The 17,422-nt window shown below is 39.7% G+C and overlaps 1 protein-coding gene across 1 annotated transcript; it reads right to left on the reverse strand.

The window, feature by feature from the left end:
• Positions 1-6,876: 6,876 nt before the first annotated feature.
• Positions 6,877-7,824, reverse strand: LOC115844819 (olfactory receptor 6M1-like). The gene has a single exon (XM_030842313.2). The coding sequence runs from the start codon at positions 7,822-7,824 to the stop codon at positions 6,877-6,879; it is 948 nt and encodes a 315-aa protein (XP_030698173.2).
• Between the last annotated feature and the right edge of the window lie 9,598 nt (positions 7,825-17,422).

The following is a 17,422-nucleotide window of genomic DNA, read 5'->3' on the forward strand; positions in this document are numbered from 1 at the left end:
GTCGTTGCAGTGGAATGAACACCTCTAAAATGGAGCTGAAATAAAAACAAGAGCCTCTGGGCATTATTTTAAAATATACCTCAAGTACTGGGGAGACATATCATAAGTCCTAAAATTTTGTGCTGTCTTAACATCTTTGAGCCTCACAGGGCCCCGAAGCCCTAACTGTGAGCCCCCCCGCTTTTGCCAGATATGCTCCCCCATAGCAGGAGAGTCTCCCACCTGGCTAGTTCCCATAACAGCCAGACCACCTGGATCCCACCCAGTCGTCAACCTAACCAGCTTCAGTTCTCTGCCAGCTGAGCAGTTGTTCACTCTGCTTCTGAATGCAACCCCTGTGTGGTCCTACAGGGCATGCTGTGTTCTCCTCCCTGGGCTGTGAACATACGTGATTAATAACGTATCGTCCATCTTATCCATCCAGTATCGAGTGTCTTGTGTTCAGCCATCCCCAGAACTCTAGAGCAGGACTCACTACTTCACCAGTGGGATGAAGAGGAAACAAGAGCAAACAAGACTGGGGAGCACAACACTTCACTTACAGCAAAAAAAAAAAAAAAAAAAAAAAAAAGTGTAGCAATAGACTCATGGCCATGTAATTAACTGGTATCACCTCATATCCTATCGCCTAGAAATGGCTGGTCCAGCTGAAGAGTGTACAGGTTATTGACAGATCAGTTACAGCACTTGTTGGGAGACAACAACCTGAAAGCTTAAGATTCTGTCTTGAAAAGCTTAACATAGTCTTTGAACCAACTACTGTGTGATACTGTCTCCCCCAAATCCAGAATACAAGGGGCTGGTAATCAAGGGGTAGAAGTGGTAGTGATGATCTCACTTTACTTCTAATAACACACTCACAGAATTTTTGTTTCTCATCTTGAAAACTCTGAGCTCTGCTGGTTAGGAGGTTTTAGACCCCAAGGAGAGAATGTTTCTACCATGAGACACAGCAGTGGTTCCACTGAATTGGAAGACTGAACTGCCACCTGGCCATTCTGAACTCCTTATGCAACTGAGCACTTGGGTAAAATAAAGGTTTACTACTGGCTGGAGTACTGACCCCAATTCCCAAGAGTAAATTGGGTTGCTAGGACATAATGGAGACAAAGAGGATTATGACCGGAATGCTGAGGATTCTCAGGGTGCCTATTACTACTTTCATGTCTTATAATAAAGATTAATTGAAAACTACAGCAAAAATTCCTACTTTAAATCCTGATTTTTACAATCATATCACCATATCCCTCTACTTCATCATCCTTTAACTTTTCATTGTTACGTTAATATACGGAAGTACATTGTATACCAGTGTCCACAATCGCAGCAAACCTTCTTCACCAGGCTGTTTCACTTATGCCGATGCAAACTGGCTCCAGTCTTCTGCTGGGTTTTGTGCCAAGAGACCTTGGTCCTCCTGTCACTCAGATTCATAACCCCTCTTTTGCCTTTCACCATTTTAATCGGCACTAGTGCTGAAGGAATTATCTATTTTTCCCCATTCAGAAACTTACCAAAGCTAACATAAACTGAGTGAATCCGCTGTGGTCCTTTTACAAGTTTGAGGAGTTGGTAGAGCATTGGGATCACTTAATGCAAAATTTTGGTAGACATTCCATCTATCGTCACCCTTTTCACGCCGTTTTTAATTAACCGGGATCTAGGCAGTCTTCTCTTGATGGATGTCTAATTAGAGCCTTACATTTGTGAGGTTAACTTCACCCCCAGTGATATTTTTTCAGTCTGCTTATTGGAAAGACAGCCCTATATGACTTTAAAAAATTTAAAATATGTATCAACACAATAATTGTCACATATTTTCTGCCATGCAAGAGAAGGGATGTGGCCATTGAAGAATATTCCTATAGTTTTTTTCAGAAGACCTTCCTCAAGTTCCATTTTCTAATTCATATATATATGCACACATATATATATGTTATGAAGAACTGGCTCATGTGATTATGGAGGTTAAGTCTCACATTCTGCCATCTGCAAGCCGGAGACACAGGAAAGTTGGTGGTGTGATTCCAGTCCAAGTCTCAAGGCCTGAGGATCTGGGAGCCAATAGCGTAAATCCCATTCCAAGGGCACGAGAAGACTGATGGAGTAACTGTGTTAAGCTCTTGACAAACTCCAAATAAATTATTTGGCACATTTTACTGTAGCCCTTAGAATCCTTGTCATGTAATGGGACGTATGATCATGGTTATTCTTACTGAATAATCTGTTACAACTGAGTTGGGAGGAAGGAATATGTGAGAATTAGCTGGTAAGTAGAAGCGTCAATGAACTCATTACATAAAACAGTGGCTCTCTGGTTGGATGCCCTTCATCCATATTTGGAGGATATAATATATCTAATAAGTAGATATTGTTTAAAATGTCTACAAGTTATTTTGGTATATTCCCCCTTCCATCTCTGATATGAAAAACAATAGCTTGAAACATCTGGTCATAGGTGAGAATAGGAAGAGTGAAGAATTCTCTAGCTGTCCTCAAATTTGGGACAAGTAGCTCCCATTTTCCAATTAACTGAACTAATCAGAATCAATATATCATTACATTGATTAAACAAACATCATTATCTGCTATTATAACAATGTTGGTCATCATCATAATAATGATCAACAAACAGCAGTATATTTATACCATTTTTAAGAGTTTATGAAGTCTTTTTGTACTTTTCAGTTTCAAGGCTGGTCCAACCCGGGGCCAGCCCTACTTGGATACCTGAATCATGTTTAAATTACCTTATTTGTTGAGGACTTTCTTTCCTGAATTAATGATCTCAGAATGGGACTTTTGAGTAACATGGGAATTCATTAAGAAGTTAAAACAGCACAAAGTGCCGACTACATTTATCTTCACCTAACAATGATTTTTTTGTTGCAAAATCATTCTGTTTTAATAACAATTCAGATTAAATCACGATAATGGATTTACCAGTAAATTAGGATACAAGCAGAATTACAAGAAATGGTTCCCAAGTTTCATTCAGGTATCTCTTACATGTATTTACTCTTGGTTTTCTGATTTAATGTCTCAGTTAAAATAGCATTACCTGAAATTGCTATTTTCCATATAATTTTTTTCAAAAGCATAAAAGATGAATCAATTAGAAGGTGATCAAAAATTTACAGATAAAGTTTCTCTCAAATATTGGTCAACATGAATTTATAAAATTTTACCTAACAATGATTTAAATAAAAACAAACATAACTATTAAAATATGAATTTGCCAGATATTTTGCTGCTTTTCACTAATCTTTCAGAAGAGTCTTGTAAATTCTTCTGGTTGCAAGTGATGAAAGACAGAGAGTTTAGGATTTAGTATTGGCTTTAAAAAAACATACCGTGTTTGGTTTTTTACTTTTACATTCTTGCACCTTTAACACTAGCAATTTAACATTGGTAAACGGAATAATGGCACCTAAAGATAGCCTTGTCCTAATCCCCTGAACCTGTGAATACACTTCTCCCTTGGTATTCAAGGGGAATTGGGTCCAGGTCCCTCATATAAAATGATGTAGTATTTGCCTATAAACCTGTGCACATCCTTTTGAAACTTTATATCATCTCTAGGTTACTTATAAAACCAATGTAAATGCTATGTAAATAGTTGCCAGCTCATAGCAAATTTATTTTGCCTTTTGGAAGTTTCTGGAATTTAATTTTTCCAAGTATTTTTGATTGATAGTTGGTTGAATCAGTGGATGTGGAACACGAGGGTGCAGAGGGTCAGCTCTATGCTACTTTACTTGCAAAAGGCACTTTATAGAAGTAATTCAGGATGTGGACCTTGAGTTGGTGGCATTATTGTGGATTCTCTGGGCGGGCTCAGTCCAATCAAATGAGTCCTTAAAAAGGAAGAACTTTTTCCATCTGAGTCAGAGAGGTGATGGCAGAAGGAGGAGGAGAGATGTGAAACATGAGAGACTTGCCCCCCTGTTGTTGGCTTTGATGGTGGAGGAAGGGGGGCCATGAGCCAAGCACTGCAGCACCTTCTAGAAACTGGGACTGGCCCTTGGCTGATAGCCAGCAACGTAACAGGGCCTTGGTCCTAAACTTCAAGGAAATGAATTCTGTCAACAGCCCAAATGAGAAGGCAATGGATTGTCCCCTAGAGCCCCTCGAAATGAATGCAGTCTGCAGCCTGGTGAGACCTGTATTGGACTCCTGACCTCCAGAACAGTAAGATAATAAATCTGTATTTTTTTAGCTGCTTATTTTGTTATGGCCTCAATAGGACACAAACTTTCAAAATCCCATCTTAATTAATGTCTGATTATGAATACAGAGCAGAAAGTTATGTGAATGCTTCATTTCTGGTGATGAATGCGTGGAGTCCTAACCACTGAACCGCCAGGGAATTCCCTGTTCTACATTTTTTTGACCTTTAAACATTTGCCCACTGCTCTATCTTTTGACGGACAACGTTCTTTTTTTTTTGGGACAATGTTCTTTTATAATATTCTGAATCCATTCTGAAGATGGTACTTTCTCTACCTGCTCTCCCATGATGGGTTCCCTGCCAGTTCTTAAGGTCTTCATCTTTGTCTACACAGCTAGACGGTCAATGACCACACTGGTAATGACCTATTTTGATCTTTGAGATGCCTCTTGTCTTCTCCGTGTTCCTAAGCTCTCTTTTTAGATGCTTGTCCCCACAGCACCTGCTCAGTGGCTGTGTTGACAGAGGGCAGTTTACCTCTTGCCAAACCCTTCCTCTTACAAATAAGTGAATCAGGGAAGACATCTCTCTCCAATCAGATCAATCAGATCCTCTTTCCAGGAATTTGGATTTAGAACTCTGATAATTTAAAATAAATGTTGATATAAATAATGTATATCTCAAATATTTAAATGTATCCAATATATATACTTGTATATATATATCTATGATTGAAATATACATATATCTGTGATGACTGAAGCAACCATTACCTTCCATGTGCAGAGAGAAGTGGAAAGAGTCTGCAGACAGAGAAACATGAATCAGGTATGTACTAGTTTGCTGTGATGCTGTAGGAATTTACCACAAGCTTGGTGGCTTAAAATAACACTAATGTATTCTATTATAGCTCTGGAAGACAGAAATCCAAAGTCAGTTTTACTGGGCCTAAACCTGGGTGTTGGCTGGGCCATGCCATGAGCTCTAGGGCAGAGAGAATCCATTTTTTTGCTTTTTCCAGCTTTGAGATGTGCAGTCCTTGGCTTATGGCCCCTTCCTCCAACTTCAAAGCCAGCAGCATAGCATCTTCAAATCTCTGCTTCCAAGATCACATTACCTTCTTTTGTGTGGTAAAATCTGCCTCTACCTCTCTCACGTGACACTTGTAAATACAATAGAACCACCTGGGTAATCCAGGATAATCTCCCTATCGCAGGATCTGTAATTGCATCCGCAAAATCCCTTTGCCATATAAACTTCATATGTTACTTAGAGTCACAGGGTCAGGGATTAGGTCTGGATATCTTTTGGGGCCATCATTCAGCTTACCACAAGATATTTGGAAAAAACCCAATAATACAGAGACCAAATGAACCCCGAGAAAGCAAGAGAGAAATTCAGAGGGAAGAGAGTGTTTGCCTTGGATTTTCAAGGATTTCTAGTTCCTGATTCTAGCCCCTTAGCAGGTCTTGCTGTTTCTTACCTTTTGGGGTTTTATGTGGTATTCTTGATTATTATTATAATAAATACCCATTTCACTTAAGCCAGCTTGACTATTCTTCTGCTTTTGTTTTCCCCCAACCAAATGCATCCTAGGATACTAATTCTTCTGTAGATGATGGTCACATTGGCCAGTTGCCACAGATGATCAATCTGGACTCATGGTCAGTTACTGCTTCTGAATAGTTGGTTCTCCTTTCAAACCGTTGCTTCTCACAGTCTATTGTCAGTCATCCTGATGCTTCCTGGTCTGTAGATTTTTCCAGGTAATTAGGACTGGTAGGGAATGCTCTTGTCTCAGAAAAAGTGGATAACTTCCATGTTAACTTCTGTTTCCCCTCTTAAGTTTCTTCCCATTCCATACTTCATGACATAGTGAAGTATATATTCAAAACTAGTGATGTAGTTTGGGGCAAGACGCTTAATCTCAGTGAACCTCAGTTTTCTCATCTGTAAAATGGAGATAAAAATATCAGCTTCTCAAGGTTGTTAAGAGGATTAAATGAGATATGTATGTACATATTTAAGTACATGTACAAACACAGGGTTATGTTACTCCTCTTCCTTGTTTTTGTATTATTATTATTATTTACAGTCTTTGGCTGTCAGGGATGATTCCAATCATCTTGCAAATTCTGAAAAAACCCAGTTAGATGAGTCACTTTTTTTTTTTCTGTCTGTGCCATGTGGCATGTGGGATCCTAGTTCCCCAACCAGGGATCGAACCCGCATCCCCTGCAGTGGAAGCGCAGAGTCTTAACCACTGGACTGCCAGGGAAGTCCCAGAAGATTCATTTTTAATTACATGTGGTTGCATGACTTAGACTATCTCCGTTAATCCTACTTTAACTATTAAAAAAAAATAGGAGAAGCATGTTACTGATGGGAAACTAAGGTCAGAGAGGTTAAGTGTCACCTGGTAAAGAAGTAATAGAGCTAGCCTTAAAATTCAGGTTTTCTGACTTCAGTATTTTTCTTTAATTCATAATGTTCTGTGTGTGAGACGATCCAATAACAGTTCAGAGCATGTTATTTTCTCGATGGCTGAATTGTCTCCTATGGACCTTGACTATAATACTTTGCATCTGATGTGGCACAAAGCTTTTTCATTTCTTCTTACACATCTTTGATTTTACGATCTTCAAGCATGCCTTACTCCACATTGTGTCCAAGAGTTGAAAATGACATTCTTAGCAAACAAACTTTCAAGGTTTCCTGTGCAAAAAGGGCAAAATTTTGTTGACTGCATCTCTCAACACTTCCTTTACCTTTTCATTCCTTAGACTATAAATGAAGGGGTTCAGAAGACGGGTCCCCATTATGGTGAGGATAGCTGTCACTTTGTCAAATTCCAGGGAATGACTCTGGCTGGGTCTCACATACATGAAGATGTTGCTCCCGTAGGCAATGGAGACCACAGTGATGTGAGAAGTACAGGTGGAAAAGGCTTTCTGACATCCTTGGGCCGAGGGGATGCGCAGGATGGTAGAAATGATGTAGGTGTAGGACACGGTGGTGAGCACCAGCGAGGTCAGGACCACGAGGGAAGATAAGCAGCAGCTTATCATCTCAATGAAATGAGTGTCTATGCAGGCCGCCTGCAGTAAAGGAGCGATGACACAGAAGAAATGACTAATTTCTTCAGTGCAGTATGGCAATCTGGATACCACAATAGTTGGGCAAAGCACTGACGGGAAGGCCCCCTCCCAGCAGCCCAGAACTAACAGGAGGCAGGCCCTGCTATTCATGATGATGGTGTAGCACAGCGGGTTACAGATGGCCACGTAGCGGTCAAAGGACATCACCTCCAAGAAGATAAACTCCACTGTCCCCAGAAAGAAGTAGAAATGTGTCTGGATGACGCAGCCAGCAAAAGGTATGTTTTCCTTTTCCTCTAAGAGGCAAGCTAGCAACTTTGGGGCAACAGTAGTTGTGAATAAAATGTCCCCAAATGACAAACTATTGAGGAAGAAGTACATTGGTGTTTGGAGACGATTATCAGTCCATATTAAGGAAATGATAACAATGTTTTCTGTTATAGTGAGTGTATAAACCAGCAGGAGAATGAGAAATAGCAAGATCTGAAGCTCCTGGACAGAGGGAAAGGAGACAAGGGTGAATTCAATCATGCTAGTCTGGTTTCTCATGGCCATTTCTGTGTGAGGGGTGAAGAAATGAAGAAGGTTAGAACAGTTTAAGATGTATTTCAAGTGTTTTATGATTACACTAAATATAGAATAGAGAGAACATTCAAGAGTGAGGGGTTCTAATTCTGTCTGTGGCCTTGGGCAAATCAAATTATATCACTAGGCCTCAGTTCTCATCTATATAATTGATGTGCTGGGGGAAAAAAAACCAAACAGCAACTCTGTGATCATTTTAAACTTTAACTATTTGATTTTTATTTAACTAAAATATTTCTTCTCTTTTTTTTTCCTTCCTTAAACCCAAATGTATTCAAACTAACTGAAATATGTAATTAACTGAAAATCATTCAAGTTATTTTGATCATATATTTTAATCATTTAATAATATGGATATCCTAGCTGAAAACCTCAGATTATATTTATTGAAGGAAGAGAAGCTATCAGACAGATTCTATTTTCATTCCTCTGTTAAGACTGACTAGCATATCATGAACTGAAGGATCCTTTTAACCTATCATTATTGAAATAACAACTGAGTTATTTCAAATGAGTTAAGATGAGATAAACAATAGATTAGGTAAAATTTTAAACAGAATTAGCAATTAGGAAGATATATCAAAAGAATTTATCTTTAATGAAGCAAAGAGAGATAGACATTGAAAATATGAGACAATGTTCAAAGAAATGAAAGGAACGGGAACATTTATATACATAGTTTGTATCCTTCAGGAGAGAGAATAGAGTGAGTGAAGCTGGGGCAGTATTTAAAAGGAAAACAGATTCAGGACACTCAAGGGAGAATATGGAAAACAACCAGAAAGGGAAGATCACTTATATAGGAACAGCAGTTAAAATGACTGTCGGTTTCTCAACAGCAGCAAAGGAAGCCAAAACTTAGTTAAATAATATCTTTAAAGTATGGTGAGAAAATGATTGCCATCTCAGAATTGTATATCTAGTAAGATTATCTTCTATTGTAAAATAAATATATTACAGACAAAAACTTCGGGAATTTATTACCAACGGACCAGATGTAAAGTAATTTCTAAAAAATACAATTCAAGAATAAAGAAAATAATATTAAGATAATTTAATATGTAGAAAGAAATAAAAAATAAAATGGTGAACATGTACATAAATCTAAATGAAAATTCTTTGTAAAAAGTCATAATAGTGTTGAATTTGTGAAGTTAAGCTAGGATGACAATAGAATGTGAGAGTGGAGAGGAAAAATTGGAGCTTCCAAACCAAACGATACAAGAGGGGATAAAATACTGTTTCATGTTAGATTTTAAGTTAAATAAACTTGATAAATTTTCTAGGGTACTCACTGAAAGAATAGAAACAGTATAATTTCCAAATTTGTAGACAGGAAAAAATGTTATAAGAGAAACAAAACTCGACTATAACAAAAATATAAATAAATACCAACAGTTAACACAATTAGGGCTTCCCTGGTGGTGCAGTGGTTAAGAATCCACCTGCCAATGCAGGGGACACAGATTCGAGCCCTGGTCCGGGAAGATCCCACATGCCGTGGAGCAACTAAGCCCGTGCGCCACAACTACTGAGCCTGCGTTCTAGAGCCTGTGCTCCGCAACAAGAGAGGCCACGATAGTGAGAGGCCCACGCACCGCGATGAAGAGTGGCCCCCACTCGCTGCAACTAGAGAAAGCCCTCGCACAGAAACAAAGACCCAACACAGAAAAAAAAAAAAAAAATTTACATATTAAAAAAATTCATAGTTAAAAAAATTATATTCTGTACCTTTGCTGGCCAATATTGTAGCCACAAGCCATGTGTGGCCACTGAGCATTTGAAATGTGGCTAGTTTGTTTTGAGATGTGCTGTAAGTATAAAATGCATTATGAATTTTAAAGATTTGCACCAAAAAAAAAAAAAGAACGTAAATGACCTTAATAGAGTTATGTTATTACATGTTTAAAAGATAATATTTTTGGATATAGTGCTACTAACCTTCCGGAGTCTGTCCCCAAGAAGTGTCCGCCTACCTGGTGTCACTCACGCCAGTAGAATAAGACCGAGTTCAGTTCAGAAGCAAAGGATGGTTTTATCCTTTGATCAGAGAATGGAGAGGTGCGTACTCCCACTCTGGAGCACAGGCTTCCGGGACAGGCGGACGGCGAGGGCGGGGCTGCTTGATAGCGTATGGATAGTGTCGGGCGCAAGGAGTTCTCGCGAGGCTGGAGCAGCTCTGCGGCTCACGCTCCACATCACAGTGCCTGGTGCAGCGTCTCTGCACACGGCCCGCCGCCGCCATCTTGAATTGGGTGTAGTGGGCGGTGTTTCTCCGCACAGCCCCTCGAGCTGGGGTGTTGGCGTCGGCGTTTCCCGCGAGAAAGTCTGGTCTGAAGTGCAGGGGACGGGGCTTCCGAACGCGGCCCCCTATGAGCAAGTGGAACTAGACTGAGCACAGAAGAAAAGAAAAAAAAGGTTAGACCTAATTTTATTACCCAGATTCTGTTTTTATTTCCTGGGAATTGTTAATGGTCTTTGTTGGTGACAAACCCCTTCTCTGCCTTTTGTCTCGCTCGGTCTTGAGGGGGGCTGAGGGTAGAGGTCTGTCTCCTGTGAGTGCCTCCTGCTGAGCGTGCGTGTCATCATCACCCTGGGAGAGAAGCAGAGCTGCTCCCCAGCTGCTGCCTTTAGATGCGTGTGATGGTCACCAGGCCTCGGCCCTGACTGTTTGTCTCCCTCAGTGAGCACCACTTGTTTATCCTTTTGGAGACAAAGGACACCAGACAATGTAGGATGCATGGCCCAAATATTAGCAAGAGAATAATGGTCTTATATCAAATTTTTCCTAAAAATGAAGGTATCTTGGTCTTTGGCGAGGCTCACTGCCGTGGCCTGAATATCCCTGGTCACACATTGCTGTTTTTCGGAAGAGAAGCTTCAGGTTAGAGAGAGAGAGGGTCACACAAGTAGTCAGGGGTGGCTCTTGCCCCGTATTGTCTCTTTGGAGGTTGGGGCTTGGGGGCCTCTTCCATAGAGTTGATGTACTCATGGAGTGACCCCTGCCACTTCAGGCCAGAATGGGTGGCTAGGATCACTGAGTGGGGTCCGTGCCACTTAGGAGCGAGCTGGTCTTGCAGGCTCCTGTTTTCCAGGTTAGGTGCACCCAGTCTCCTGGCAGGAAGGGGTGCAGAGTCAGGTCAGGTAGGGGCAGCACCTGGTGACCATATTCAGCAAGAGCTCTCCTGGTTTCTCCTACCTGGAGGCACACTTGAGTTGTTCCATTTCAAGGGACTTCAAGGTGTCCCTTCTCTGGGACTTGAGGAGTGGGTCTACCATACATGAGTCTGAACACATTTAACCCCAGGCAAAGCAGGACCATTGAAAGCAAGTTAATACAATATTTTTGAGTTTCCTGACATAGCTTTGCTAAGGCCCATTTCAAGGCCTGATTGGTTTCAAGGCCTGACTGGAGCTCTCTACTTTTCCTGATGATTGGGGTCTCCAGGTTAAGTGCAAGGTCCATTTCATGCCCAGGGAACTCGTTATCCCATTTGTTACTTGAGACACAAATGCTGGACCATTATTGCTTTGTAGGGGTCCTGGGAGCCGAAACCTAGGGATTATTTCTTTTAGTAATGCCTTAGCCACTTCAGCTGCCATTTCAGATCTAGCAGGGAATACTTCTCTCTACCCAGAAAATGTGTCCACTAGCACCAAGAGATACCTGAAATTGCCCAGTATTCTCAGCATGGCAGTCTTCTCCAGGGTATGTTCCTCTGGTCTGAATGGACCTTATCTGGGAGCCTGGGGGTTCTGGTGCTGGGGCTGTTCACTGTGCAGATGGGGCAGGTCTCGACTCTCCGACTAACTATACTTTCATGCCAGGAGTTACCAAGACCTCAACTCAACTAATCGATTATATAGGGCTTCCCTCCCATATTGAGGCCCGTTATGAGCCTCCCTGATGGCTTGACAAGCTGCAGTTTGGGGAAAGAGGTATTGCCCATGTTTATTAACTAGCCACCCACGGCCTCCTAGATCTTTACTGAAGTTCCATTTTCGGGCTTTGTGTAATTCTTCTTTTGTGTAGATTGGGGAATAATTGGATGGATCTGGCTTCAAGGTATGAGATGGGTGGCTGCCAAGTTACTGGTCTGGGGCTGCCCTTTTGGCGGTTGCATCCACCTTGTTGTTTCCCTTTATTACCTCCGCATCATCCTTTTGGTGACCCCTACAATAAATTACTCTGTCTTTTTTGGAAGCTGTACTGCTTCTAAGAGCAGTATGTTTAAGCCATGTTTCACTTGTTTATTCTCTGTAGTAATAGCCCCGTGTGTGTGTAGGACGGCATACGAATACCGAAAATCTGTGTAAACATTTTAAGAACTTCCCTGTCCCAAGCTCTAAGGCTTCCCTCTTCTAAGAGCTATCAGCTCCACCTTTTAGGCAGAAGTCCTGGAGCTAGGCTTCTTGCTTCTGTGACTTGGGTTTGGGAGGTCACTGTGTATCCCACCAGCCTTTTTCCTTCTCTCATAAAACTGCTCTTTCTGTGAACCATTCCTCTTTGGTGTTTGGGAGAGGCTCGCTTCCTAGGCTGGGACAACTGGAATAGATTATATATGGTTTCTATACAATCATGCTTCAGGGGCCCAGGTTCTGTGGGTAGCAGGGTGGCAAGATTTAGTGTGTGACAGGTTTTTATAGGAGCCACTGGGTTGTCTTAAAGCACAGCTTGACTTTGAATTGACCTTTGGGGGATAGCCATTCTGTTCCCTTAGAACTTACTAAAACCTGAACCTGGTGTGGAGTCCATATAGTGATTAGCTGAACAAATGTTAACTTTTTAGCATCCCTTAGCAGGGGCAAGAAGGCCATCCCTTAGTGGTTTGATCTAGTTGTTTAGAGAAATAAGCAACCACCTAAGTAAGGGGTCCCAGTTTTTGAGCTAGTACCCCAAGGGCAATTCCCCTTCTCTCATGAAAGTAAAGGTCAAAGGGTTTAGCTAAATCTGGGAGGGCCAGGGCAGGGTAATTGCTTTTTCAGTTCTTAAAACGCCCCTTCCCACTCTGATTTCCATTCAAAAGGATCATTATCCTTTCCTTTCAACTATTCATACAGAGGCCTAGCTATTAGACCAGAGCTAGGGATTCAGATGGGGCAAAACCCAGCCATCCTCAGGAAACCTCTAAGCTGTCTTCTAGTTTTGGGTGGGGTCAGGCTGAAAAATGGCTTTTTTTCTTTCATGGGGTTGGCTTCCCTGACCTTCTGTGAGAATGAAGCCGAGGTAGGTCACCCTAGTTTGTGATATTTGAGCCTTTTTCTTGGGAGGTTCTATTTTTACTTCCTGGGAATTATTAATGGACCATGCTGGTGACAAAACCAAGTTAAATAAACTGTAGTATTAAAATTTACTTCATCTTTCTGTTTTGCTTTTTAAAAATGGGTTTCTACACACTTTACCCATGTGATAGTGGCTTCGATAGTGGAATAAGACTTTTCTGTGTTCTACAATTAAAGGGACAATGTAAGAAGAACTTAAGAAAAAAATCTCAGTGGGAGAAACCCCAAATCAAGTAAACCATCTAGCCATTTAATCCACAGGGGCAGAGCAAAGAAAGAGAATCAAAGTCCAAGACCAGGGAGGCCAGAGGAGAACAAGAATATTAAAGCAAAGGTTCAGAGGATGTTTTGAGAAGAGTGGCTACAAGCAGCAGCATTTCCTGAGTCACTGGATTCAAACATGGTCTAGAAAGTGGTATCCAAGACCTGACTCCAGGTAGATTCTTGTTCCTTTAAAGGCTTCTAGGTTCATCCTGACACTTATCGCTTAAGTTGCAATTTTTTTGGTCAATAATACTGGCTTTACTTTTACAAAAATAATCATTCAAGCTAAGAGAATAGCATTATTTATGCTCTGCTAGTTCACTTAGGGTAGGAGGAGTAATAATGCCTGTGATTACTGGGATGCTAAATTAGTGAAAAACAACATAGTCGATTATTTAATCATCCCTTTATTTTACATTCCATTGTTTAAAAATAATGTTTTAATGCCTGTGGCAATAATATTCTACAATGACATCAAAAAGACATCCTTCATTGTCCTGTTGGAAGTTTTTTCAAAAGTTTTTATTAAATAGTAAACAATTAAAAAATAATATTAATGGAAAATATGTAAAGTATACAAAACTCCGATACAATGAACACCTGGGTCCCACTACCTAGTTTAAGGAGTAGAGCGATGTCTGTACGTTGGATGTTCCCAGTGAACCTTGGGCTGATTCCATTCCCTTCACTCCCTTTACACTAGAAGTCATCACTCTCCTAAATTTTGGGTTCATTTTTCCCTTGTTTTAAAGTTTACCTCATGTGTCCATATTGCAAGTTTTTGATCTTTATATTAATTTAATTCTACTGAAATTTTCTTTTTTTCACTGAAATTTTTACTTTTTCGACATTTATGTCATCGCATGTGTGTGAAAGTAATTCATTAGCCAAAGTGTAGTATCCCATTGTGTGAGTAGATCAACATGTATTTTTCTGCTGTTGTTTTTATTTATAAATAATATGAATTTCCAGAATGTAAGAACCCTTTTCTTTTAAACATCCATAATACTTTGGTGGGTTCTTCATACCTGTCAATAGGTATAGATATGACACAAAGATACTATTACCAGCCTCCCTGCAAGAATTCCTTCTATTAGGGAAAAGAAAAATAGAAAACTTTATTCAGTTTGGATTTGCCCAGTAGCAGACAATGAGACGAGGGTTTGGGTATAACCCAATTTATTTGAAAGATGATCCCAAGAAACATGATAAGGGAATGCGAAAGTGAGTCAGGAAAGGATAGTCAATTAAGCAAGTGTCAATGAATAGTTTACTGCTGTGGGGAACTGGGGCTCAATCACACTGGAGATTTTCTGGAAAAATGGTCTGTAAACACCTCCAAGTTGTCCCACTAGGGTGAAAAGGAAGCTAGGGTATTTTTGTACTGACTCCTGCCCCACATTGGTTCGTGGCCTGCCTCATATATGTAAACCAAAAAAAGTCCTTGGCCAGAGACTACTGCCAGGCAGAGGATGTGGGGAGTCCTCAGGACATAAAGACATTATCTGAAGGTGACCTCTGGAGTGGGCTGGAAGGATGTGAACAGAGGTCCTAAGAAATGCTATGGTCATAATTCATTCACTTCTTAAACTATTACCTTTCCAAAATGCAAACCATGTAATACTGCTCTGCTTCTTTAGGATCTTCAATAATTTATTGCTTATACGTTGCATTAAAATAACTTAATAACTTTGCATAGTATTATGGAACTAACACTCAGACCCAGCCTACCTCTGTAGTCCCCTCAAAGCCATGTGTTTACCTAGTAGCGCACACATCTCTCTCAGGCACAGTCTACTATTTAGCTAAAATGTCCTCACCATTGCCCAGAGACACCCCTTTCATTTTTCATTCATTCATTGACTTGTTCTTTAAAGAAACACATATTTATTGAGCATTTACTATGTTGAGCACTGTAGTTACAAAGATCTAGAAGTCCTATTCTTTAGAAGCTCATACCTGAGCATGGGAGGTAAACATACACTTGATGAAAATAAAAGGTAATAAATATTTAACAGAAATATGTAAAATATATAATGATTAATCCTGTACAGATGTTGGAGAAGGTTTCCAAAAAGCGTTTAAAATAGATTCATTCACAATTTTGTGCCTTTAAAAATTCTACTCTCGCCACTTGGGATGCCCTTCCCTGATTCTTCTGCTGGAAAATCTTCTATACATCCTTCAAAATCCAAGTTAAATATTCATTTTCTTTGTGGAATATCCCTGTCTCAGACATAGTTAAGTGCTTATTTCTTTGTGTTCCAATTTTACATCATAGCATACAGCATCAATTAATCATGTGAAAATAAGATTGGTAAAGTGAACCTCAAGAGTAACAGTTAACTAGATGCAGGGAAGTGAAGAAAAGGAGACAATATTTACAGTTCAGAACTGTCCAGCCCTTCATTTGTTAACAATAAATGAAAGTGTGACTTCTCAATGACACTTTGTTGATGGCCAGAACCCCAGTCTATACATTTGTCAGATGTTATTAAGCATCTGTTAAGAACAGATTCGTGTTCTTCTTTGAGAGGAATAAACTGTAGTAATCGTTAAGCCAAGAGAAGTGATAGAATCAGAGATAGTTTTAATTTTATCTTAACATGTAAACATTTTATGACTTGCAATAAGTTACTTAGCTAATTTAAATTGCTATGTTTTAATTAGCAAAATGGAGATATTTAAACCTACATCATTGAATTGTAAAGATTGACTTGGATGCTTCTTTAAAGCAATTCACACTGTATCTTGAACATAATAGGGATTTGGCAAATGTTATCTTCCTCTCTTCTCTGTTTCTTAAGAAATACATTTTAATTAATAATTTTTTTAAAAAGCTAAAGAAAGGCATATTTAGTTCACAAGGTTTTCCTTTGGATATAATTCTTCAAGAATATTAGGGGCAAAGAACACTGTTTAAGAGTGTGCTGGGCTTCATAGCCAGACAGAGTTTAAGTTCCCACTGGTCATTCGTGTGGTGTTAGGCAAGCTCTCTGAGCACACACTCTTCAAATGCACTATGAGAAGGATACAAGTACCCAACTCACAGGTCACTGTGAAGAATAGATATTATCTGTAAAGGGCTTAGTACAGGGCTGAGCATGTAATGAGTTCATGGTAAATGTTAGCCAGTAGTAAGTATAATAAAATGTTTTAATTTAATATAAACTATTTTATACATTAATTTATAATTATGTAATATTTTGAGGCAAAATTGGATGAGGCTGTTTCCTGTGATAGTTCTCACAATTACTTTTCCTTCACTTAGTCACTAAAATGCTGAACCCTTGAATATATGATCCCACAAATATATGATAGATGTTGGAATATTGGAATTATACATTTTATCTCAATCCAACATCTATTTATGTTTTTTTTCCACATGTTTATTGGAGTATAATTGCTTTACAATGTTGTGTTAATTTCTGTACAATAAAGTGAATCAACTATATGCATACACACATGTCCTCATATCCCCTCTCTCTTGAGCCTCCCTCCCACCCTCCCTAGCCCACCCCTCTAGGTGGTCACAAAGCACTGAGCTGATCTCCCTGTGCTATGCGGCTGCTTCCCACTAGCTATCTAATTTTACATTTGGTAGTGTATATATGTCAATGCTACTCTCTCACTTTGTCCCAGCTTCCTCTTCCCCCACTAGGGGGAACTCAACTCCGTTCTCTATGTCTGCACCTTTATTCTTGCCCTGCCACTAGGTTCATCAGTACTGTTTTTTAGATTCCATATATGTGCGTTAGCATACGGTATTTGTTTCTCTTCTTGACTTACTTTCTATTTATGTTTTATCTACAGCTAACAAATTGTAAAGAGATGTAAACAAAGACTTAGAAAAAAAGCCAAAAAGACCGTTTTTCCAATTTGCCAAAAAAGTAGACAAGATAAAAATTCTTAGGAAATATCAGAAATGCTGCTGCTGCTTAAAACTGCTACCAAAATTTGAGACTTTGTCAAAGACATTTAAAAGAAGCAAAAATACAAGCTTAAACATTATATTAGATTG

The sequence above is a fragment of the Globicephala melas genome, chromosome 8 (assembly GCF_963455315.2).
Source record: "Globicephala melas chromosome 8, mGloMel1.2, whole genome shotgun sequence".
Taxonomy (NCBI): domain Eukaryota; kingdom Metazoa; phylum Chordata; class Mammalia; order Artiodactyla; family Delphinidae; genus Globicephala; species Globicephala melas.